Consider the following 26,713-nt stretch of genomic DNA (forward strand, 5'->3'; position numbering starts at 1 on the left):
AAATAAAACATTTCCTGCAAATCAAAACTGCAATGAGGTATCACCTCACACTAGTCAGAATGGCCATCATTAAAAAGTCTACAAATAATGATTGCTAGAGAGGGTGTGGAGAAAAAGGAACCCTCCTACACTGTTGGTGGGAAGGTAAATCAGTGAAGTCACTAAGGAGAACAACATGGAGGCTCCTTAAAAAACTAAAAAATAGAGTTACCATGTGATCCTACAATCCCCCTCTTGAGCATATATCTTGGAAAAGATGAAAGCTCTAATTCAAAAAGATACATGCACCCCAATGTTTATTGCAGCACTATTTACAATAGACATGACATGGAAGCAACCTAATTGTCCATTGACAAATTAATGGATAAAGGAGATATGGTACATATATACAATGGAATATTACTCAGCTGTGACAAAGAATGAAATAATGCCACTTGCAGCAATATGTATGGACCTAGAGATTATCATACTAAGTGAAGTACAATAAGACAGAGAAAGACAAATAATCATATGATATCACTTATATGTGGAATCCAACAAAATGATGCAAAGGAATTTATTCACAAAACAGAAATAGACTTACAGACATAGAAAACAAAGTATGGTTACCAAAGGGGAAACGGGGAGAGGGATAAATTAGGGCTTTGGGATTAATAGGTACACACTACTATATATAAAATAGATAAACGACAAGGACCTACAAAGGAATTATATTCAATATCTTATAATAACCTATAATGGAAAAGAATCTGAAAAAGAATAGATCCACTTATGTATCACTGAATCACTTTGCTGTACACTTGAAACTAACACAACATTGTAAATTAAATAGACTTCAATTTTTAAAATGGTTAAGAAAATAAAAAATAAAACATTTCCAATAGTGAATAATACTCAAATAAATAGCTTCCTTACCTCCAAGGGTACATATGCTAGTGGTAACTTTATTTTCCCCACCAGTGGTTCACAGGACTTTGGGCTTCATCTTTTGATGATCCAGGTCTCACTGGTATAGAAAAATGGTACCCTGAGAAGCCTCATACAAAAGAGAATTTTGTGGGCAATGAGGCCATATAAACCCTTGAAACTCTTAAAACCCATCTCCCAGAGAGAGGAGAGTTTTAAGAAAAGACGAGACACAACAAAGCTGAAAGCATACAGCAGTGCTCTTAGCTGATGTCCATCAGAGAGAGACAAGAGTGAGGACACGATGGTCCTTTCTTTCCTCCCAAGGCCTGGGCCCTCCGTTCTGAATGGTGAGTCATGGGCAGAGCAGGGGTCTGATGGTGCCAGGGTCAGCTTCCTCGCCCTCCTGGGATGGCACAGTGCCCTTCCCACAGTCATCAGAGGAGAGGAGGGGCTGCACCGTGCCAGAGAGGCTCTGTTGAAGTATCTCAGAACTGGACTTTCCAGCCACACAGCTTATAGAGGAGACAGCAAATGACACTGCAGGTGTTTGCTCTGCATCTCATTCAACAAGGAGCCCTCAGGGGAGCTCCTTCCCACACCCCACAGGCTTGGCACTTCTGTTGCTGCTTGTAAACTTATGAAAGACAGCTACAACAGTCCATAGAATTTTTGAATTTTAAATTCATAATTTAGTCCAACCCCTTTATTCATTTATGTGTTTGGAAATAATTTTAAGCTTACAGGATAATTTCAAGTATATCACAGAGAACTCTTACATATTGCCTTTACCCAGATTTACCAGTTAACGTTTCCCCCATTTGCTTTGTCATTTTTCCCTCTCTCTCTGTTTCTCTTTCTCTTTCTCTCTCAACACACACACACACACACACGTGCTCACACATGTGGGTGTGTGTATATATATACATATATATATGTATACATATTTTTTCTGAACCAGTTGAAAGTTGAAACCATCATGTCCTTTTAATCCTAAATAGTTCTGTGTGTATTTCCTAAGGACAAGGACATTTTTCTACAGAATCACAGTATAGTTATCAATTTCAGGAAAGGTAGCAATCTACCATCCATGTTTCAGTTTTGTCAGTTGATCCGATAGTGCCTTTCATTGCTTTTTTTCCCTCACTATTGGATTTGGCCCAGGATCACATTCTGCATTCAGCTGTCATCTAACGGGAATGGTCCTTTCCCCTTCTTGCCTTTTGTGTCATAGATATTGTTGAAGCGTTGCAACCCTGTTTGTTTTTCACGTGAGAAGCTAAGATAGTTCCAGGATCACACAGCTAGTTATGAAAGAATCAAGATTAGAAACAGGACATTTGAAACACAAAAGAGATATGTTTCCAGTTAAGTTACTAAATTTGATAATTAAGAGCAGGCATCATTGCCTTACCTAAGTATTATTAAGTTTTCTTCAACTACTTGGTCACTTCGAAATATAAGCCATTTCTAGAATGTTAGGTGAGCAATTACGCACCTGTAGAACCAGTATTTGTTATCCTGAAAAGGCTTAATGCTAACACCTACAATTAGCAAGAAAAAAAGACCTTTAACTTTCATTAGAAAAATACAACTTTTGGTGGCTGCTTTATCCAGCCCAGCAAAACCAACTACTATTTATACCAACAATGTGATTTTTTTCAAACCATGTAAACTTTAGTGATTGAGTAAAGAGTAAAAATGGGGGGAAAAACCCAAAACAGGAAAAAGGCCGAGCTTTGCAATCCATGGGCACCATGGTAGTGCATCCGTTTATACAGGTTAAAGGCCAGCGTACAGAGCAGAATGAATTGAGGAGTATTCTCTGTGAAAAGGGAGATTCCACAGGACCCACAAGGTAAATGTGCAAGTGTTTGTGGGTTCACTCGTGTGTCTGCACACTTGATACACAAAATTGAGAAAGGCAGATTTGTTTTTTTTCTTTCCCATTCTCCTTTTAGCAAAGGACCAGAAGAAATCAAGGCTGAGAGATTGGACCATCTTTTAGTAAGGGCAGTGAGACCCATAGAAAGAGGCCCTGAAAATGCAACTGAAGCCCCATAACTGCTATCCTCCCTTCTGAACTCCTCTTCACTTCTTGGGCCTCCAGTCCCCTCTGTCCTCCCACAGCACAGGGTCCCCACTCCTTAGCCGGCTCCTCCCCTCCAAAGCGGCCTCCTCCTTCTCCCTGATATGCAGAAAATCCAGCTATTTCAGCGGCACTCCCTGGGTGTTGCCCTCCCTGTGTTATTAATGAAGCCCTCTGCAGTAGGAAAGGGGGTGGTGGTGGAAAGCTATCTCATCATAATGATGGTAATAGTAATGTTATAACTATCATTTCTGAGTGCTTACTATATGCTAAGCTCTTCCCATTTGTCAACTCATTTAATTCTCGCAACAACCTGACAAGGTGAGACCTGTTTTATTACAGAAGAAACTGAGGCCCAGAGAAGCTACGTAACTTGCTGCAGACCCCAGGGAAGCCATGATCCAAATCTAGCGGGCTCCAGCGCCCATGCCATTGACCTCTCCTCTCTGCAGTGGCTTGGCTGTCTCTGAAGGCATTTGTGTTTAATGGCAATCTCTTCTGTTTCTAGGACTCTGCAGTTTGCAAAGCTGGCTGTGTGTTTCTCTGGAGTCGCTCATTCAGAGATGTGGGGTTAGTTCTACCCAAGGAATGGGAGGTTGTGCAGGTTACCAGGCCAGAAAATAGCAGCCTTAGTCCTGGAACCCAGCTCTGATGATTCTAGGCCAGGTGTATCGCTCTTCTTTCTAAAACTGGCAAAGCTTCCCAAAGCTCTTACAAGGAAGGCCACACCCTTGACCTTGACTTTCAAGGCTAACAGGAGATGGCTGCATTCACCAATCCAGCTTTATCTTCACCCCACCCCCACCTCCTGCCGCTCCTTTCCCTGAAGCCACACTGGTCTTCTTTTAGCCCTTGAATTTTCCATGATGCCTCCACCTGAGAGTTTATATGTCGTTTCCTCCAACTGGAATCCTCTTTCCTGTGTCTTCCCTTCAACTAGAGGGAAGAGGGAAATCTCCATTCAGTCAGAACCCTGCAATATGCTCCCTGTCCTTTTCTTTCGTTCTTTGCATGGACCACAGTGAGTTTAATTTTATGTTTAGGTAATTATTCACATTCTCTGATAGAATGCATGAAGGAGATATTTTTTAGTAGATTCCTTTGTTAGTTTTGACACTGACAAATTCCCAGTAGGAGACCTTGTATGGGACCAGGCCCTGGAACAGGTGATGGGAGGATACAGAGATGAAGCCATCATGGCTGCTGCCTTTGGAAAGCTTGCTAGCTAATGAGGAGTCAACTAATATAAGAGCTTTTACTGCAAGGCAGGGTGAATCATCCAAATGCTCTAAAGAAGCTGGTAGCAGGGGAGCCCAGAGAAAAGTTATAAATTCAGAGGTGATCAGAATAGCACAGAGATTTTGGTATGGAGAGGTCCATGCTTTGATAGGTGAAAAGAATTTCAATTGAAAAGGGGAAGGGCATTATAGGCTAAGTGAGTACAGAATAAGGTACACAATTGCTTAAGGACCCAGCAAATCAGAATAGCAAATTGGCTTTATATATATTATTTCCCTGTGGATGCAGGCACCAAAATGTAAGCCCTACTAGTTCAGGAATTTCAGTCTGTTTTATTCATTGCTGTATTTCTGGCTCCCACAAAGTTCCTTGTAGCACTTTGGTGCTTAATAAATATTTATTGAGGGCTTCCCTGGTGGCGCAGTGGTTGAGAGTCCGCCTGCTGATGCAGGGGACATGGGTTCGTGCCCCAGTCCGGGAAGATCCCACATGCCGCAGAGCAGCTGGGCCCGTGAGCCATGGCCACTGAGCCTGCACGTCTGGAGCCTGTGCTCCGCAATGGGAGAGGCCACAACAGTGAGAGGCCCGCGTACCACAAAAATATATATATATATTTATTGAATGCATAAGGTAGGTACTCATTGCTTCCATTTTACAATTGAAAATATGCACAAATAAGTGACTCAAGATTACACAGAGCCAGGATTTTAAGAAAATATGGAAAAATATATTTTAAAATGTTGGGGGTGAGAAAAACCTTTTAAAGCATAACATGGAGGAAACAATTGTTTCATATAAAGGAAACAATTGATAACTTTTGTTACAAAAATGTTTTAAAAATTGATTTGTCAAGAAAAATTATAAACAAAGTTGTAAGAATCAAAACCATGTGATGTTATTTAACATGATTAAAAAGTAATGTTATAATCCTTTAACATATAAAGAGCACTTAGGAGTCAACAGAAAAAGTAAACACCCCAAAAGAAAAATGGACAAATGGACAGATACCATGAAGAAGCAGTTCACAAAAGCACAAATCACAATAATTTTAAAAACTCATATATATATCTTCACAAGAAATAAAAATATAAATATATAAATAGTGTGATATTGTTTTTGGTAGCAGCTGACAAAGTACAATGTTGGTCAAGATCCAAGGAAGCAGATACTCTCATACACTGGGTGCAAGACTATGAATTGGCACAGTCTTGCTGGAAAGCATCTAGCAATACACTCCAAAATGTAAATTGAGTATACTCTTTGATTCAGGATTTTAGCAATTCTAAGGAAATATCAAAAATTTTTATCAAAATGTCTTTACAAGTAATATTCTGACAGTGTTCTTTATTGTTTTCACTGTTGTCAATTTAATTAATACTTTTGCCTACATAATCTCCAAAAGAGTAGTTCTCAATTTAACCAAAGCACTTTCCATGATGCCAAAAATTAACGTTTGGTTTCCATCACTCTTGCAACAAAAGTACTTGGACAACTGCCAACTGCAGAGCGCTCAGGTGGGTACCTCAGTATTACACAGATGCAGGCAAGAGCTCAAAGAAGCCTTCAGGAAAACTTGTTAATTCTTTGATTTTCCTCAGCAACTTCTCCCCTCTTATTTTCTTTAGCAAATATCCAGAACCACCAGTAGTCTCTGTAAATCTACTATTCAACTCCTCACCCTCAGCAAGGGTTGCCTTTAATCACATGTCAAACAATTGGCTGGAGTGGAATTCTAACCCAATGCTTTCAGCGCCATCTTGACTCCCTTTTTTTTTTTAATTCATTTTTGGCTGCATTGGGTCTTCATTGCTATGCACGGGCTTCCTTTAGTTGTGGCAAGCGGGGGCTACTCTTCGTTGCAGTGCATGGACTTCTCATTGCGGTGGCTTCTCTTGTTGCGGAGCACGGACTCTAGGTGCACAGCTTCAGTAGTTGTGGCGCACGGGCTCAGTAGTTGTGGCTCATGGGCTCTAGAGCACAGGTTCAGTAGTTGTGGTGCACGGGCTTAGTTGCTCCGTGGCATGTGGGATCTTCTTGGACCAGGGCTCAAACCCGTGTCCCCTGCATTGGCAGGTGGATTCTTAACCACTGCGCCACCAGAGAAGTCCCCTATATTATTTTAAGTGGTGTCAATCCCTACTCTGTGTCAATCTACTAGGTTAACACTACCACCTCCCAAAGTCCTTCAATCCATTAGGTCCTTTCAAAGTCCTGCTAGTGTTAGAGGGTCTCCCACAGAAGTGGGGGGTGGCTGTGGCTCACCGTGGGGTCAAGGACACTGGCAGCATAAGCTCTGGGAAGCATTCCCTGGTGTGAGCTCTCCCAGAGTCCACCATCAGCCCCACCAAAGAGCCGGGCAGGCTCCAGTGCTAGGTCGCCTCAGGCCAAACAACCAACAGGGAGGGAACCCAGCCCCACCCATCAGCAGACAAGCGGATTCAGTGTTCTTTATAATACAGTGAAAATTTGGAAACAACTTAAATGTCTATCGATAAGGGATTAGCTAAATAAGTTATAAGATCTGTAAATGGATTTCTACGCAGCTATTACATAGGATGGTATATAGTATGGGTTGGCAAACTGGCTCACAGGCCAAATCCAGTTCACTGACTGTTTTTGTTAATAAAGTTTTACTGGCACACAGCCACACTCATTTACTGTTATATTGTCTATAGCTAGTTTTGCACTACAATGGTCACTTGAACCTTTGCAACCGAAACCAAATGCCCCAGAGGCCTGAAATATTTACTGTCTGTCCCTATACAAAAATGTTTGCTGACCCCTGATCTATAAATATGTTCATTGTCATGGAAAGCTCTCTGTAACGTATTACTGAGTAATAAAAGCAGGGTAAAAAATCACAACCATAGTGTGATCCCTGTTATATGAAATCATGTGGTAATGTGGAAGGGGGAGAAACACCTTAAATAATGTATTTTTAGGAAAGATGTCTTAAATTATGTTCACCAGACATTATATATATTGGGTTTCCTGTGAGTTGTGAGATTTTAATTTAATTTTTACTTAACCTCTTTATATTTTTCTGTAATTCCTAAGTTTCTAAAAAAATTTACATAAGTAAAATGGATAAATGGCTATTGTTTTTGTTATATTGAGTTCAGAGTTCATATTATTTCTTTTTTAAAAAATTAATTAACTAATTTATTTATTTTTGGCTGCATTGGGTCTTTGTTGCTGCGTGCAGGCTTTCTCTAGTTGCGACGAGCGGGGGCAACTCTTCATGGCAGTGCGCGGGCTTCTCATTGCGGTGGCTTCTGTTGTGGAGCACGGGCTCTAGGCACGCGGGCTTCAGTAGTTGTGGCACACAGGCTCAGTAGTTGTGGCTTGTAGGCTCTAGAGCCCAGGCCCAGCAGTTGTAGCACACGGGCTTAGCTGCTCCGCGGCCTGTGGGATCTTCCTGGACCAGGGCTTGAACCCGTGTCCCCTGCATCGGCAGGCGGATTCTTAACCACTGTGGCACCAGGGAAGTCCCATATTATTGCTTTTTGAATAAAGGTCTTATACTAATAACTCACAAAGAAAGGAAATAGAGCTACTAAGCAGACTGTCAAAAGGAACTGTCAAAGGCTGCAAAAAATGCAAGTTGAAATTGTTTTGGAGGGAGGATGGGGCAGCCTGCAGGGGCAGCAGCTCCTGCCTTCTCTGCAGCTCGGTAGCCAGGGGTGGAAGGAAGCCTCAGGTGAAACCCCAAGTCAGCCCCCACACTGTATCCTGCTGTCTCATGTCTCCCCCTCGTTTTTTTTTACCATTTGGTTTGGGGTTCTATCTGTTCTTGTTTTTTTTTCTTCTTCTTTTCTTCTGAGCCGTGTGGCTGGCAGGGTCTTGGTGCTGCGGCCAGGTGTCAGGCCTGAGCCTCCAAGGTGGGAGAGCCTAGTCCAGGACATTGGACCACCAGAGACCTCCTGGCCCAATGTAATATCAATCAGTGAGAGCTCTCCGAGAGATCCCCATCTCAATGCTAAGACCCAGCTCCACCCAATGGCCAGCAAGCTCCAGGGCTGGACGCCCCATGCCAAACAACTAGCAAGACAGGAACACAACCACACCCATTAGCAGAGAGGCTGCCTAAAGACATACTAAGTTCACAGACACCCCAAAACACACTGCAGGGAGTGGCCCTGCCCACCAGAAGAACAAGATCCCGCCCCACCCACGAGAACACAGGCACCAGTCCCCTCCACTAAGAAGCCTACACAAGCCACTGAACCAACCTCACCCACTGGGGGAAGACACCAAAAACAACAGGAACTATTAACCTGCAGCCTGTGAAAAGGAGACCCCAAACACAGTAAGTTAAACAAAATGAGAAGACAGAGAAATATGCAGCAGCTTAAGGAACAAGGTAAAACCCCACCAGACCAAACAAATGAGGAGGAAATAGACAGTCTACCTGAAAAAGAATTCAGAATAATGATAGTAAAGATGATCCAAAATCTTGGAAATAGAATGGAGAAAATACAAGAAACATTTAAAAAGGACCTAGAAGAGCTAAAGAGCAAACAGACAATGATGAACAACACAATAAATGAAATTAAAAATTCTCTAGAAGGAATCAATAGCAGAATAACTGAAGCAGAAGAATGGATAAGTGACCTGGAAGATAAAATAGTGGAAATAACTGCTGCAGAGCAGAGTAAAGAAAAAAGAATGAAAAGAATTAAGGACAGTCTCAGATACCTCTGGGACAACATTAAACACACCAACATTTGAATTATAGGGGTCCCAGAAGAAGAAGAGAAAAAGAAAGGGCCTGAGAAAATGTTTGAAGAGATTATAGTTGAAAACTTCCCTAACATGGGAAAGGAAATAGTCAAGTCCAGGAAGCACACAGAGTCCCATACAGGATGAATGCAAGGAGAAACACACCAAGACACATATTAATCAAACTATCAAAAATTAAATACAAAGAAAAAATATTAAAAGCAGCACGGGAAAAGCAACAAACAACATATAAGGGAGTCCCCATAAGGTTAACAGCTGATCTTTCAGCAGAAACTCTGCAAGCCAGAAGGGAGTGGCAGGACATTTTTAAAGTGATGAAAGGGAAAAACCTACAACCAAGATTACTCAGAAAGGACCTAAATGTAAGACCAGACACTATAAAACTCTTAGAGGAAAACATAGGCAGAACACTCTATGACATAAATCACAGGAAAGTCTTTTTTGACCCACCTCCTAGAGAAATGGAAATAAAAACAAAAGTAAACAAATGGGACCTAATGAAACTTAAAAGCTTTTGCACAACAAAGGAAACCATAAATAAGGCAAAAGGCAACCCTCAGAATGGGAGAAAATATTTGCAAATGAAGCAACTGACAAAAGGTTAATCTCCAAAATTTACAAGCAGCTTATGCAGCTCAATATTAAACAACCCAATCCAAAAATAGACAGAAGACCTAAACAGACATTTCTCCAAAGAAGATATACGATGGCCAAAAAACACATGAAAGGATGCCCAACCTCACTAATTAGTAGAGAAATGCAAATCAAACCTACAGTGAGGTATCACTTCACACCAGTCAGAATGGCCATTATCAAAAAATCTACAAACAATAAATGCTGGAGAGAATGTAGAGAAAAGGGAACCCTCTTGCACTTTTGGTAGGAATGTAAATTGATACAGCCACTATGGAGGTTCCTTAAAAAACTAAAAATAGAACTACCATATGACTTAGCAATCCCACTACTGGGCATATACCCTGAGAAAACCATAATTCAAAAAGAGACATGTACCAAAATGTTCATTGCAGCACTGTTTGCAATAGCCAGGACGTGGAAGCAACCTAAGTGTCCATTGACAGATGAATGGATAAAGAAGATGTGGCACATATATACAAGAAATGAAATTGAGTTATTTGTAGGGAGGTGGATGGACTTAGAGTCTGTCATACAGAGTGAAGTAAGTCAGAAAGAGAAAAACAAATACTGTATGCTAACGCATATATATGGAATCTAAAAAAAAATGGTTCTGATGAGCCTAGGGGCAGGATAGGAATAAAGACGCAAATGTAGAGAATAGACTTGAGGATACAGGGAGAGGGAAGGGTAAGCTGGGATGAAGTGAGAGAGTAGCACTGACATACATATAGTACCAAATGTAAAACAGATAGCTAGTGGGAAGCAGCTGCATAGCACAGGGAGGTCAGCTCAGTGCTTTGTGACCACCTAGAGGGGTGGGATAGGGAGGGTGAGAGGGAGGCTCAAGAGGGAGGGGATATGGGGATATATGTATACATATATCTGATCCACTTTGTTATACATCAGAAACTAACACAATACTGTAAAGCAATTATACTCCAATAAAGATGTTAAAAGAATTGTTTTATTTTTTAAATTAGCAAATTTTAAACCCACTTAATACTGGTTAGGGGGGTTCAATAAAACCCTTCTTTCATAAATTGCTGGTCGCCTTCTAAATTGTTATAATTTTGGAAAATAATCTGGTAAAGTCTTAATAGCTTTTAATATAACCTTGAACTTCTATACTTTTAATGTATGCCTTGGAATAGGATTCTCACCTTTAGGAACATACACATCTAAAGAAATAAACTTTGATTTGGGAAAGACAATATACACCAAGTTTTTCGGGTAAAATGTTTTTGATTTAAAGTTAAATGGAATTGAACATAAGATCCCACGCGTGCTACTTTTACTACAGTGTCAAAGTCTCTATAGGACAATAGTAAGTGCTGCTCAGGATGAGCAGCAACTGGAGCTCTCATACGTTGCTGGTGGGGATGCAAAACAGCCACTCTGGGAAACAGCTTTTCAGTTTCTTATAAAGTTAAACATATACTTGCAGTGTGATACCCAACAATCCCAACCCTATGTATTTACCCTTGAGAAATGAAAACTTATGTGCACACAGAAACCTGTACATAAATATTTATAGCAGTTCTGTCCATAATTGTCAAAAACTGGAAATAATACAAATGTTCCGTAATGGGTACATCTACACAATGGAATGCAACTCAGTAATAAAAAAAACAGGAGCAGAGTCCGCCTGCCGAGGCGGGGGACACGGGTTCGTGCCCCGGTCCGGGAGGATCCCGTGTGCCGCGGAGCGGCTGGGCCCGTGGGCCGTGACCGCTGGGCCTGCATGTCCGGAGCCTGTGCTCCGCAACGGGAGAGGCCACGACAGTGAGAGGCCCGTGTACCGCAAAAAAAAAAAAAAAAAAAAAAAAAAAAAAAAAAAAAAGGAGCGTGCTGTTGATACCCACAACTTGCATGAATCTCAAAGGCTCTATGCTGAGTGAAAGAAGGCAGTCTCAAAAGCTGACACACTGTATGATTCCATTTGAATGGCCTTCTTGACAAGACAAAATTAAAGGGATGGAGAATAGATAAGGGGTTGCCGAGTGTTAGGCCTGGGGATGTGACTACAAAGGGGCAGCACTGGTGTTTGGGGGATGATGGAACTGCCCTGTCTCCATAATGTGGTGGTAGTTACACAAATCTGTGCACATATTGTAATTCGTAGAACTGCACACCCCAAAATAGTCAATTTTACTATATTTTAATTTAAAAATAAAATTAAAATAAATATATGTAGGAAAAAATAGAAGATAACACACAAAAATTACAGTATTATTTGTTTAAAATCATGATTTTATGGGCAACTTTCTTACTGTTCCAATTTTATATGAATAAATTATTTTTATAATTCGAATAATATACTTACAAACAAACCTATCCAGGAACTCTAAAATCCTAGCAGTGTATGCAGTTTGGGAAGACAACAAACAGCCTCCATACTGCAATTGTATCTGAAGGCACTGTGCATTCTGGTCATTGAGGGCAGTTCAAATTGTGTCCAGGAGTCTGTTTATGAAATTAATAAAGTATGCAATTCACTTTAGAAAGTGGAAGTAGAAGTAATAACAGAATTTTTGCTTCCTTAAAAAGTCTCTTTTATCCACAAAATTTACTCTTGTAGAATTCCTCACTCACTTTTTTTTTCCCTCATTCACTTTTGATGCCAAATAAATGAGATTGTGTCAAAAGGCAATAATAACCCCATATACACATGCATTATCTCATGTTATCCAATCCTGAGAAGGTGAGTGGGGTTAGTGTACACTCATCTCTTTGCAGAGAGGAAACCGAGGTAGAGAAACATTGGAGTGTAGGCAGCGTGGCATAAAAATTCCATTTGCTTTAACTTTTCTCCCAGGAGGCAGGCTGTATTTTTTTGTGGCTTGCCAATAATGATATATAAGGTAATATTATCATATTGTTTTCTCTTGAGACTTTCCTGGACATCATTAGGAATGAAATAAGTGTTGTATGCCTTGGGAGATAAAGTATTTGTTTTCTCACTGAAAATTCACAAGTACTTTGACTATAATGAAATACTCTCATCTGTTTGGTTTTTCAGGATTTTGTATTACACGCTGATTCTGCCTCTGCAGTACCTTGAGCCTTTCTTTTCATGCATCTTCCTCAACCTACAGCTCATGGTCCTGCAAATTCTTAATCTTTACTGGGGTTACTTCATCCTGAAGATGCTCAAAAGATGTATATTCACGAAGGTAAGGGCTGTTCAAGTCTTATTGCTCTTAACAAATAGATTTCATTGCCAGATTAAAGGTGAGGCCCAGCTGGTGGAACATTCTACTTAATTTATAGTTAACCAGAATTTTTTTTCTTGATTTGATCATTCTTGATAAAAGTTTCTCCAAACTATAGATTTTTCATTAAGTAGATTTCTAAGGTGTTCTTAAGAAATTGCTTTTATTAGAGGACAAGGCTTTTTTTTGAAAAATTTCTGTCCAAAAATTGAATACGGCTTCTTAAAGAATGTCCTAATAAGTCTAAATTTGCTCCAGTTTGGGGCAAGCTTTATGGTGATAGTTGGGTACTGTTTCGGATCCTTGGTTTGTTTACCTTTGCTGAACATCCAGTTTGCACATAATGCTCTCCCCCTGAGCTTTCTCTTCCTCTCTGAAACTTTGTCCATCATTTGCCTATACTTTTTTCTGAAAACATCTTCTTCCCTAAGAAATTAATAATACATTTTAGACAATAGAAGGGGCTTTTCTGTTTGTTTTGTTTTGAATTCTAGTTTTTAATTTCAAAACAGGGGAGGAGAGGGCTTCAGAAATGAGTAAGACATAATCACTGCCTTTGGGGAAACAGCCCAGCATATAGTCGGGGGATATTCACCTACTAGCAACTTACATATATTGTACAGAATGTCCTGTGCTGAAGAGAGGTCCCAGAAACTTGCTGAGAAAGACAAAAGAGAAATTAGGGGACCAGGGAAAGTTTCATTGAATAGATGGAATTTGACTGGAGTCTTTAAGGCATGTTAAAAAAAAATCAAATCACAGCTCCTTCCTTGCCTGGAAATCATACATCCAAGGGAATTTTAATTAAGAATCTTTCAAGGTAAAAAGTTACAGCTGGCCCACTTTGGGTGTTACCTAATCCATGTATAACACAGCATTGTGTCGTGACCAGAATGAGTGACTCATAGGTAACAGGTATGCTGGTAATTTATCAGATAAGCTCATTTTTTGATCAACTCTCTGATTAATTCATTTTCCTGCTTTAGCAATTGTGTCTCAAAGATCACTGAAGAGCTGACAAATGAAGTGGATGTGGTCATAATTGACCTCTAGATCTTCTAAATCTAGACAGAGGTATAGGAAATTGGGCTACATCTGCATTAATCTCAAGCCAAATCCTGAAAGTTTTTTTACTTTTTTAAACTAAATTACTGACTTGAGCTTGTTTTCCTGAGAGTAGATTCTTTCCTTTAAAGCTGGAGTGCAAAAAAAAAAAAAAAAATTCATTGAATGGTTCTAGTTTATTAATGTTCTAAATAGTTTTTCTATGATCTCTGCAAAAGTTATTTTATCCCTAAGTGACAGATATAGTTCAAGTAACTGAGATAAACTGAAGAATTTGAGCAGTTAGACAATTTGCACATCCAGGGGTTGGACAGAAGGCAGGTCACTGAACTGAGCCTGCCCGACCTTTGGGTCCAGCCTTGCTGGAGCTCCTGTCCCTAGGCAGAAATGGTTCCCTTATTAACTGGTGAGTGACAGTAATTATGGGCTTGGAAGGGATCCAGGCAGAACAAAACTTGGAAACCAGAAAATACTCTTGTTTGGTTTCATCATGATTTTCATATTTCTGATCTCTAATGGGTTGTACCAAGCCTGATAAAAACCCAGTGGGTTGGGGAGCTGTGGACAGGAATTCCTGATTTCTCATGCTGTACTTTGGAAAAGCTGTTTCCAATTGCAATTTGACAGCAGCAGTGGAGGCCCCCGCGGCCCTAATCCTTGCAGTCCGCATGACTTCAGCTGGCTTGCATGTGCACTCTGTTTTCCACAGCAGTGGCAAATCTGGCTGTGAAATCAGCTTCTTCCTCCAAAGCCATAAAGCCGACTTTTAAAGAATGCTGTTTGAAGGCATAGTTGCATTGCAAAGGGGAGGAGAGGGACAGAGGCAGGAGTTGAATTTTTAGAGGAACAACTAACAAGTCAGTTTTCAATTCTATTTAATAAATATTTAGCATTTCATACACACCACAATTGTTACCAAGGTGACTAATTCTTGATATTAAAAAAATGGAATTACAGAGGCTTGTAGGCCTCCAAAAAAAATTTCTTTTTAATCCTATAACAGCAATTGAGAATTTGTCTTTTCAAGTTCTTTATGTCTGACAGGGCCCTAATAAGTAATTTTGAAAATGTAAATGAATAAATAATTTGGATGGCAAGTTACAAAATAATTTATTAATCTGTTTATGGTCTCTATGAATTTGCATGGTAGACTGAAAAGACAGAAGTGATTATTCTTAAAAACAGCGATTTTTTGAAGTACTCACATCTTATTTTCCCTAAACAATAATATTGTCGCATGCATATGATGAGTGAGGACCTTCTACCATTTGCTACCTTAAAATAACAATATCACTGTAATTTCAGGCCACTAACATATACACACCATAGTTAGCAGTCATCTTGCTGTTTGAGAACAAGAGTTGGCACTGAAACTTAACTGGTTCCTATAAAGTGGATGAATTTGTGATGAACTACCAGCCCACACATCACATCCGGAAGTATGACGGGCTGACATATTCAACCTGTCATTCTCTTCGCAAACATGAGAAGTGCTTTCAGAGGAAATTAGAAGAAGCATAGCATGCTTTTGTTTAATATTACTTAAAAGAACTTGATCATCCTTAAGCTTTTATTTTCTTCTTTCTAAATATCATACTGAGTGCTGGCCAGCTCGAGCATGTTTCTGTGACATCTTAGACTGGTTCATCGCCAAGACGTGGAGGTGGAGCTGTAGCCTGCAGCCCTTACAGCCAGGCTGGAGAAGCCAGCCCCTTGGCCACTGGCTCCAGCCATCTGCTCTCGACAGGCAGTGTCTCTTAAGTTCACAGAATGACATTTACACATGCTGAACTGTTTCAGTTAAAGAAAGGAACCCTCTAATAAACATGAGGAAACTGAGGCCTCAACCAAATTCACACAGTAATTGCATGGCAACGCCTGAGTCTCTTAACTTGTAATACTTCACCTTTTCTAATTATTCAGAGAAGAAAATTAATAACCAGAAAATTAATTTAAAATACTTGTATGGAGTAAAAAATAGTGAGTACAGAAACAAATTGAGTAATCAAGATAGTAGATTAAAAGACAGACTGATCCTTCAAGTTATTTTTGAACTTTTTAAAAGCATAAAAACAGTTTTGTAATTATTTTTTAAGTAATTTTTTATTTTTAATAATTTTTACTTCCTAGTGAAACATTTAAGGTAATAGCTAAGACTACAGGCTCTGTGTAGATTCAAATCTTAGCTCTCCCATTTATGGCTGTGTGATCTTGGGCATATTATTTCTATTTAGTGCCTCAGTTTCCTCACCTGTAACATGGGGCTGATGATATTAGTGCCTCCCTTACAGGAGAAAGCCCTTAGAACAGCATCTGGCATCCAGTGCGCACATGATAAACATTAGCTGCCATCATCACTGTCACTGTTACAATATACACGGGTTCCTTGGGCAGAGACCTTGTGAATTCCAAGTGGCCTGACAGTTTGCTCTCACTCAAGCTCTCTCTTCCATTTGCTTAAATAAGGCTGCAGCTGATGTCAGGGGTCAGAGTCCTAGACTTTCTACCAGTGGCTCTAATGATAGTTTCCTAAGCTGTCTTCTGCCAGTTGACTTTCATGACTCACATTCTAGATGGTACTTTTTGACACATTTTCTCAGATATCAGCATATTAGGGAAGAAATACAAAATCTGTAACTTCCAAGAAGACTTCAAGTCTCTTTTGTTAGTAGGCAATAGTGGATGTAAAAACTGCCATTTGCTGAACAAGACATTATAAAAATACCACAAAGGCTGACTACTGAGAGTGTTAGAAAAATGCTATTGGTTTATATTTCCATATTTCTGGATCTTTATATAGATTAACTAGATTAACAATCTATTCAAGAAACAACAGTGGAATTTGTAAAATTTGATAACAAAAATAACTTTGCAAAGTTGCTGGGCTCAAAGAATTTCAAATTTGAATATTCTATACTACATGTTCAGCCCAGCCACAAAATAAAGAATCCCATAGGATTTTAGAGCTAGAAGAAGACCACTAAATGTCTACCAGGACACCAGGACCCTTCTCACAGCCTTGCTACTGCGGCTTACCACTCGTGTTCATGTAGATGGTAGTCTCTCTTGTATGGAGGAAGAGAGAGCTGAGTGAGGAAGGGACGTGCCTTACCCAAGGTCACACAGGAGTGGGGACTCCTGAGACTAATTCTGTGCTCTCTGCCTCCCCAGGAATAGTGTGCATCTGTGTGTGTGTGTGTGTGTGTTTAGTGTGGCTTACACTCCATTCCCACAAACTTCATGATCTTATCATAAACTTTGCTTGGTTACCTTACAAATAATCAATTAATTCCAGCTCTTCATAGAGGGTTCTCTTTAGAAAATCTCATTAAGGATATTCCCATTAGGGGATTTTCTGGCTTAAATCAGTCATAAACCTATTTTGTGTGTTTTTTGTTTTAAATAAACCTGAAGTGTAGAGTTGTTTAAAGGAGTCATAGTAGACTAGGCAATCATCTGAATGGTTCTAAGATAATAAAGAAAGGGGGAAAAATGTATCATATGTAAGAGCCAAGCCCTACAAGTAAACTGGCCTCTTCCCAGCTCCATGCCCCCAACGGAATTCTTGTTGCTTTGCCTTCGACTGGGAGGCCTCCGAAATAGACCCACAGGTACAGCCAGGGCACCAAGGTGGTTGCTTGGGAGAAGACCCAACCTCACACTCACAATGGAGATAGAAGCGGCCCAGAACTGGAAGGAAGGGGTCACCTGCTAAAAGGGAAAATGGAGGCTCAGAGGGAGAAAGGGACTTCGTAAGGCCGTGCAAATCAGGACTGGAACCCCCAGCAACCTTCTCAGTGAATACCTCTTTTCCACACCAGGATAACATTATGCAGGCATTTTCTTACACTGGCATGGTCATAAAACAAGATTTTATTTCAGTTTTCTTCAATCCACCCTCTCTTCCTTTGGAGGCATGGAAAGCAGCTGGGTGACGGCAGCTGAGTGGGGCCTGTTCCCTCTAGAAGATTTCAGATGCTCGGTGTCTGTTTAAAAATGGCAGACCTGGGGCTTCCCTGGTGGTACAGTGGTTAAGAATCTGCCTGCCAATGCAGGAGATACGGGTTCGAGCCCTGGTCCGGGAAGATCCCACATACCGTGGAGCAACTAAACCCGTGCGCCACAACTACTGAGCCTGCGCTCTAGAGCCCGTGCTCTGCAACAAGAGAAGCCACCACGATGAGAAGCCCGCGCACCACAATGAAGAGTAGCTCCAGTTTGCCGCAACTAGAGAAAGCCCGCGTGCAACGAAGACCCAACACAGCCAAAAATAAACAAATAAATAAGTTAAAAAAAATAGCGGACCTCCCTTCCCTGCAATTGCCCATGAATTATGTAATTTTACTACAGTGATTTTCCATACTTACTTTATCACATATTGGCTCCCTTTGTGTGTGCTCTTAACTTTTTTGTCTTATGTGTTTTCTAACAATGGTTTTCAAGATACTGTTCTTGGAGTTACTGGACTATGCAGGTCGTTTGATGGACAAGAGGTTAACTGAAGCTGTTATAAAAGGAAGGGACTTGTTCAGGTGAGAGCTGTCCCATGAAGCATTTTTGAGGATAGCAATGGGTACTTAAATCCTGCCTTTCTTTCCTCTGTCCCAAATGTTGACCTGATGCTCCCCTGATGGTATTTCGCTGAAGCTGAAAAGGAGGGTGAGCTATGGGTGAAAAGTAAAGAGGTAAAAGAAGCTCTGACATCTCTTGTACCCATGGTTTTAAAAATAATTTCACAAAATGCAATGGGTTTTTATATATTCCTGAAAGGAATGGATATTCTTCATTTAGTAGAAAAACAGACACACAAGCACATGCACGTAAACACACATACACACACAGATGTTGTATATGGAACTTGAGTTTCTGTTTCTGTATCAGCCTAGACAAGGGGACAAGCACAATTCATGGCTTGTTAATAAATCTACTCATTCACACCAGTATGTGAAAGCTTTATTAATGGCCTCTTGGGGCAGAGAGATTGGTAAGAGCAGGTGTGGGGGGAGAGTGTGCCCTGGCCAACACTGTCCCTGTTTACCTCCCAGTTTTCTGTGGCTGCACCCCTCCCTGTGTGGGGCGAGGTCCCACCCCCAACTACAGAAGTCTCAGAAGGGAGCTTTATGTAACACAAAAGGAACCCTATTCCTGAAAACTCATTCTGTTTGTAGATATGGATAAAATTAGTTCCTTTTAAAAACATTTTCATTTTGATTTATCATGTGGGCTTTAGTGCTTGAATGATTTATGATGCAGATGGCTTTATCTGAGTTCTGTTTTGGGGAATAACAAGCATGCCATCTGTGGAACTCTGACTCTCAGTGGGACTGTTTTCTGCAAATGGTGTCTCCTTGCCACACGCGGCAGACTCAGGAAATCTTAAAGCGAGCAGCACTGGGCACGTACCCTCTTCCTGTGGCTCTGAAGCACGTTCTGCAGGCCTGCCCTGAGACCTGTCATTTCCTCAATGTTGCTCGAAGCAGCTCAGGCCTGTAGGTATACTTCTGTAATGTTTTTGGTGTGAACCTGGAGACTGTGGTCAGATCTTCTAAGGGAATGGGATTGGCAGTTCTTACTCATTGGCTGGGTTGGGACCTCTGACCCAGTCTCTGGAGTACTGCGCTGAGGCCTGGCCACAGTGGGGACACAGTCTAAAGTCAGTACTGGGCCCACCCAGTAGCTACACCGGGTGGCTACTTACATCATGATTTGATAGAAGCCAGTCAACCTCCCTGCACCCCTAACAATCAATTTACTCACTTCTCTGGGTGTGAGATGGTGTGAAGAGTGTAGAGAAAGTCCAGCCTCCTTGAGACCCCAAGATCTTGGCTGTCCAGAAAATGAATAATGAGGGGAGGGTAAAACTCAATGAATGCATAGAAGAGACTTAATCAAACTTTGTCTACTTTCTGTAGCCATTGTTTCTTCCCCATATCAGTTGCGAGTATTTGTGTGTGTGTGCGCATGTGTATACACAGAAGGCTTTTAGGAGTACTCTGGGATTCCACACCTGTGAGGTAGGGGAAGAAGCTGGACTGGGCAGAGGGAGAAATTAAACTGTGATGCAATTGCTACAAAGGCCTCAGCCAACCCTACAGAGCACTGTAGAGCTGAGTGGCCCTTCAGAGATATCCCAGTTGAAGCAAAGGGGCCAGACCTCTGTACCCCCACATTAGCCTGTTACTGGACGTGGGCTGCCCTGTGGAAAGGGGCATAACTCTGCTCAAGGGAGCTCCTTTCAGCCAAGGATAAGACCAGAGAAGGACACAGCTGGGAGCTCCCATAGCTGGGAAATTAGAGCTGTGGTCCTGAAGGGGTTTCTGGGCTGTGCATCATGGTGTCCACATGGCCTCCGATCTCTGCCTGCCGTACCCCGAGCCTAACGCCAGCCCCCACAAAGAGGATTGCATTTACCCTCTGTAGGGAGGCAGACTAAAGATCAATGGGTATGGCTTCCCAAACACTGAGATGTGAGGCCTTAGAGAAGTTATTTATTTTTTCACCCTCTGTTTTCTTTCTTTCTTTGTTTTTTAATTGAGGTATAGTTGATTTACAATATTATATTAGTTTCAAGTGTACAATATAATGATTCAACATGTTTATAGATTATATTCCATTTATGGCTATATTTCCCCATGCTGTACAATATATCCTTGTTGCTTATTTATTTTCTACATAGTAGTTTGTGTCTCTTGGTTGCATAGCCCTATCTGCCCCTCCCCCCTCCCTTCTCCCCACTGGTAACCACTAGTTTGATCTGTGAGTCCATTTCTGTTTTGTTATATACATTCATTTGTTTTATCTTTTAGATTCCACATGTAAATAACATAGAGTGTTTGTCTGACTTATTTCACTAAGCATAATACTCTTTAGGTCCATTCATGTTGTTGCAAATGGCAGAATTTCATTCTTTTTTAATAATGGCTGAGTAATATTCCATTGTATATATATACCACATCTTCTTTATCTGTTCTTCTGTTGATGAGCACTTACTTAGGTTGCTTCCATGTCTTGGCTGTTGTAAATAATGCTGCTATGAAAATTGGGGTATATGTATCTTTTCAAATTAGTGTGTTTGTTTTCTTCTGATATACGATGGGAATTGCTGTGGGATTGCTGGGTCATATGGTAATTGTGTTTTCAGTGTTTTTGAGGAACCTCCATAATGTCTTCCATAGTTGCTGCACCAATTTACAATCCCACAAACATTGTACTAGTATTCTAAATGATAATCTTGCTGGGTAGAGTACACTAGTTTGCAAGGTTTCCCTTTCAGCACTTTAAATATATCATGCCACTCACTTCTGGCCTGCTAAGTCACTGCAGAAAAATCAGCTGATAGCCTTATGGGGGTTCCCTTGTATATGACTTTGTTTTTTTCTTGTTGCCTTTAGAATTCTCGCTTTATCTCTAACTTTTGCCATTGTAATTGTGATATGTCTTGGTGTGGGTCTGTTTGGGTTCATCTTATTTGGTTCATCTTCTGTGCCTCTTGTACCTGGATATCTGTTTCCTTCTTCAGGTTTGGGAAGTTTTCAGCCATAATTTCATTAAATACATTTTCAACCCCCTTTTCTCTCTCTTCTCCTTCTGGGATACTTGATGATATCCCAGAGATCCCTTAAACTATTTCCACTAAGAAAAAGAATTTTTTTCTTTTTGCTGTTTTGATTGTGTGATTTCCATTTTTCTATCTTCTAGATAACTTATGTGTTCTTCTGTATCTAGTCTGCTGTTCATTCCTTTTAGTATGTTTTTTACTTCAGTTATTCTTCAGTTCTGACTGGTTACTTTTTTTAACATAAATTTATTTATTTATTTTTTTTTATTTGTTTTTGGCTGCACTGGGTCTTCATTGCTTTGCGCAGGCTTTCTCTAGTTGCGGCGATCAGGGGATACTCTTTGTTGTGGTGTGTGGGCTTCTCATTGCGGTGGCTTCTCTTGTTGTGGAGCACAGGTTCTAGGCATTCAGGCTCCAGTAGTTGCAGCACACAGGCTCAGTAGTTGTGGCTCGCGGGCTCTAGAGTGCAGGCTCAGTAGTTGTGGTGCACAGGCTTAGTTGCTCTGCAGCATGTGGGATCTTCCTGGACCAGGGCTCGAACCCGTGTCCCCTGCATTGGCAGGCGGATTCTTAACCACTGCACCACCAGGGAAGTCCTGACTGGTTATTTTTTGTACTTTCTAGTTCCTTGTTAAAATTTTCACTGTGTTCATCCGTTCTTTTCCCTGATTCAGTTAGCATTCTTATTACTAATGCTTTTAATTCTTTATCTAGTAAATTGTTTATTTCTGTTTCATTAGTGTTGTTTTCTTCAGGGGTTTTCCTTGCTCTTTCAATTGAGACAAATTCCTCTGTCTTATTTTGCTTATCTTCCTCTCTCTATGAAATTAGGTGAAATAGTTACCTACTGCGGTCTTGAAGGGATGTCCTTATGTGGGAGCATCCCTATATAGTCTGCATGTGCCCAGTGGCTTTGGTGGGAGAGTTGGATCTGCCATGAATACAAGTCATGTCTTTCCTCAGGGTGTACTGGCAGCTATCACCTTGGTAGGAGGTGGGCCTGGAGAAGGAAGGGCTAGGACCAAAGCCAGGTGTGAGGTAGGGCTTCGTCTCTGCTCAGTCGATGTCACCCCCCTATTGGGGGTGGGGTCATGTCCCAAGTTTCTGGAGCAGAAACCCTGAGGGTCAGGTGGAGCTGGCACAGCTCTTTTTAAGTGTGTGCTGTACACCCCTCCCAGCACTGGCATACTCAGCCCCAGCGGGGAGCAGTGCTGGAGCAAGAAGGGCTGGTGTGGGTATTTAGTGAGGGGCAGGGCAGGGGCTGTGGCAATCTGGCTGCCATCAGAGATATAATCTGCCTCTGATGCACTGTCTTTGCAATCGCCAGGAATGGCTGCCTGCTCCCTGCTCAGATGCCGCTTAGGGTTTGAGCTGCCACAGCATCTCACAGCTGAGCTTTTTCCTTGGTTGTGGCTGCCTATGTTCCCATGTGGAGTTACAATGCAAGGCAAACAGTGCTGGGGTGTTGGGTCAGCTCAGGCTGGGGTGCGCACTGAGGTGGTCACAGGAGACCAGTCAGCCAGCCATGTGGTCTCAATCCACCCTTTCTGCCCTGCTTTGGGAGCAAGCAAGCATTCCCACACTCCTCATGAGCAGAGTCCAGGCTTCCCTCAGCCCTTCTGTTAGTACCACCAGCCCTCCAACTAGCCAAGGGGTCTCATCTTCCCTTTGTCGGACCCCAGAGCTGAGGCGGCCAATATGTGGCTCAAACTGCTCACTCCCCAGGCAGGGTCTCCACCCATGTCATCTCCCTTTTCTCTGAGTCCCCTCCCAGAGGCACAGGTACCGACCCAATTGCTTCTTTTTCCTTCCTGCCCGATTTCGCATGTATCTTTCTTACAGCCTTGGTTGTACAGGACTCTTTCTGCCAGTTTTCAGTTAGTTTTCAGTGAGAATTTTTCCACGTGTAGGTATATTTTCAATGTGTTCATGGGGGGAGGCAAGTTCTGCGTCCTCCTACTCTGCCATCTTGATGTGAGTCTCCACCCTCCGTTCTGTAATTCGAGTTGATAACTGCCTTACCTTCCTTACAGGGTTGTGGCAAGGATAAAATGCTATGATGTAAATGAAATTACTCTCTAAACTGTGAGGTGTGGAGAAGTATGTGGTAGTGTCATAATCATGGAACCAAACATTCCATGGTTTCCGAGTCAGTCTCAATCCCAGTTGTATTTTCCTGTTCCCCCCTCACTCCCAAGACACTCATTTCTCTCATGCTGTATATCCTTTTTGAGCTGCGGAAAATAGGTTACTGAACGCTAGCCCACCCACTGAGGCATTGAAACACTTTGCTTAGGTGCTTGGTGAGAAAACCTGCCACTTGCAGGTTTCTGGAGTGGGAAGGGGTCAGTAGGTGGTCACTGCCCTATGAAGGGGTTTGGGGTCAGGCCAGGCCTTTCCAAGAGGTTTCAGAAAGCTGTTGGGAAGCAGGTGCTGGAGATGGCAGATTTGGTGCCTCATCTGCTTGCTCTCATCACCGGTGGAGAAGGTGGCCCTCCTGGCTCCCAGTCTTCACACGGGTCCCGGCAGTGCTGGCTGCCTCTCTCCCCCATGAGGGATATGTGTTCCAGAGGCATCCTTGAAATCAGCAGGTCTGTCTCTGGCTCAGGGCTTCTCAGCAGTGAGTGGCACTAGAGACATCCTGTGCCAGATAATTATTTGTTGTAGGGGGTGTCCTGTGCACTGTAGGATGTTTAGCAGAATCCCTGGCCTCTACTCAGCAGATGCCAGTAGCACTCTCACCTACAGTATGACAACCAAAATTGTCTCCAGATGTTGCCAGATGTTCCCATGTAAAAATACCCATGATTGGGAATCACCACCTATATGCACGTATATCCTTTTCCCCTTTCTGTAAAGTTAATCATGTTTTCTTCCTCAAGCACAGAAACAGTATTGTTTATAGAAGTTTCAAAGGCTTTCATTGCCCTATTTATTTACTTACTCTCTCCTGTCCTTTGGGCTATCGTTGTCATGCATTTAATTATATATAATAATATATAATGTTTATATAAAAATATAAATATAGGGCTTCCCTGGTGGCACAGTGGTTGAGAGTCCGCCTGCCGATGCAGGGGACACGGGTTCATGCCCCGGTCCGGGAAGATCCCACATGCCGTGGAGCAGCTGGGCCCGTGAGCCATGGCCGCTGAGCCTGCACGTCCGGAGCCCGTGCTCTGCAATGGGAGAGGCCACAACAGTGAGAGGCCCACGTACCGCAAAAAATAATAATAATAATAAATAAATATATATAAATATTAATTATATATTATAAATTGCTTTTTTGCTTTAAACAACTAATTATTTTAAAAATTAAAAAAATTTTAATGTCTTTTATATTTCCCTACATGTATATCATTTCTGGCTCTCTTCATTCCTTTGTGTAAATGTAAGTATCTGTCTGGTATCATCTTTTTTTCTGTTCTTTTTTCCCCACGAAGACACTCATTTCTTATAGTGCAGGTCTGCTTGTGATTAATTATCTCAACTTTTGTTTGTCTGAAAAAGTCTTTAATTTTTCCTTTTTTTTTCTTTTTTCCCTTTTCTTTCACTACTTTGGAGATGCTGCTGCATTGTCTTCTGGCTTACATATTTTCTGGTGAGAAGTTGCTATCTTATTATTTTTGTTACTATAAATAATGTGTTTTCTTCTGGCTGCTTTTGAGATTTTCTCTTTAATACTAATTTTCAGTGATTATGACATGTCTTGGTGTGCTTTTTTTTTTGCGGTACATGGGCCTCTCACTGTTGTGACCTCTCCTGTTGCGGAGCACAGTCTCTGGACGCGCAGGCTCAGCGGCCATGGCTCACGGGCCCAGCCGCTCCGCGGCACATGGGATCTTCCTGGACCGGGGCACGAATCTGTGCCCCCTGCATCAGCAGGCAGACTCTCAACCACTGCGCCACCAGGGAAGCCCTTGGTATGCTTTTATACTTGGGGTTTGTTGAGCTTCTTGAATCTGTGGGGTTTATAATTTTCATCAAATTCAGATTTCAACAAAATTTTCAAAATTTCTTCTGTCTTTTCTTTTCTGTCTTCTTCTAGGACTTCAATTACCAGTTTACTGGCCCACAAATCATTGGTGTTCTATTCATTTTCAGTCTTTTTATTTCTGATCAGTTTCATTTTGAATATTTTCTATTGCTACATCTTCAATTTTTTAATCTTTTCTTTTACTGTGTCTAATCCACAGTTAAGCCTATCTAGTGTGTTTTAAAATTTCAGATATTGTATTTTTCATCTCTATAAATTACATATGGTCTTTTTAATATCTTCCATTTCTTTCATTATATTCATGTTTTTCTCTACCTCCTTGAATATATGGGGCTTATTTATTTATTTATTTATTTATGGCTGCGTTGGGTCTTTGCTGCTGTGTGCTGGCCTTCTCCAGCTGTGGTGAGTGGGGGCTACTCTTTGTTTTGGTGCACGGGCTTTTCATTGTGGTGGCCTCTCCTGTTGTGGAGCATGGACTCTAGGTGCGTGGGCTTCAGTAGTTGTGGCACGCGGGGTCAGTAGTTGTGGCTCACAGGCTCTAGAATGCAGGCTCAGCAGTTGTGGCTCACAGGCTTAGTTGCTCTGCAGCATGTGGGATCTTCCTGGACCAGGGATCAAACCTGTGTCCCCTGCATTGGGAGGTGGATTCTTAACCACTGCACTACCAGGGAAGTCCCTGGAGCATACTTATAATAATTATGTTAGCATCTTTGTTTGCTAATTCTGTCATCTCTGATAGTTCTGGGTCTGTTTCTATTGAATTTTCTCTGAGTTATGTGACATTTTCCAGCTTCTTTGCAAACCTGGTAATTTTTGATTGGTTGTCAGACATTTTGAATTTACTATGTTAGATGCTGGATATTGTTATATTCTTTCAAATAGTGCTTTTTTTATGTAGTAAAACTAGTGTATTTTGGTTTTGTATGAAGTTAACTTACTTGTAATAAGTTTGATCCTTTCAAAGCCTGCTTTTAAGCTTTGTGAAAATGAGAGTAGAATAGCCTTTAGTCTATGGCTATTAAGTGGAGTTCTTCATAGTATTCTCTTTGCTACCCATGTACTAAGAGTTCTTTCTACTCTGGCTGGTGAGAAGACAACAAATGGCCAAGCCAATGTGGGTTCCAGGGTTTTTTTTGCCAACTCCTTTCTAGTAGTTCTTGGCCTGGCCTCCAGTAGTTTCCTCATACACATGCACAGATCAGTACTCAGCCAAAGACTGAAGGGGACACCACTGCAGATCTCTGGAGCTCACTCTCTGTGTAACTCCT

At 41.4% G+C, this 26,713-nt stretch overlaps 1 protein-coding gene across 1 annotated transcript in view; it reads left to right on the forward strand.

Annotated features, from left to right (window-relative positions):
• CERS3 (ceramide synthase 3) overlaps nucleotides 1–26,713 on the forward strand; it is a 97,925-nt gene that overhangs the window by 49,944 nt on the left and 21,268 nt on the right. Inside the window, exon 10 of the mRNA XM_082619139.1 lies at nucleotides 12,633–12,786. Coding sequence (XP_082475265.1) covers nucleotides 12,633–12,786 — 154 coding nt within the window. The remainder of the gene's footprint in view (nucleotides 1–12,632; nucleotides 12,787–26,713) is intronic.

This window comes from Mesoplodon mirus, assembly GCF_964341445.2.
Source record: "Mesoplodon mirus genome assembly, chromosome: 4".
NCBI lineage: Eukaryota > Metazoa > Chordata > Mammalia > Artiodactyla > Ziphiidae > Mesoplodon > Mesoplodon mirus.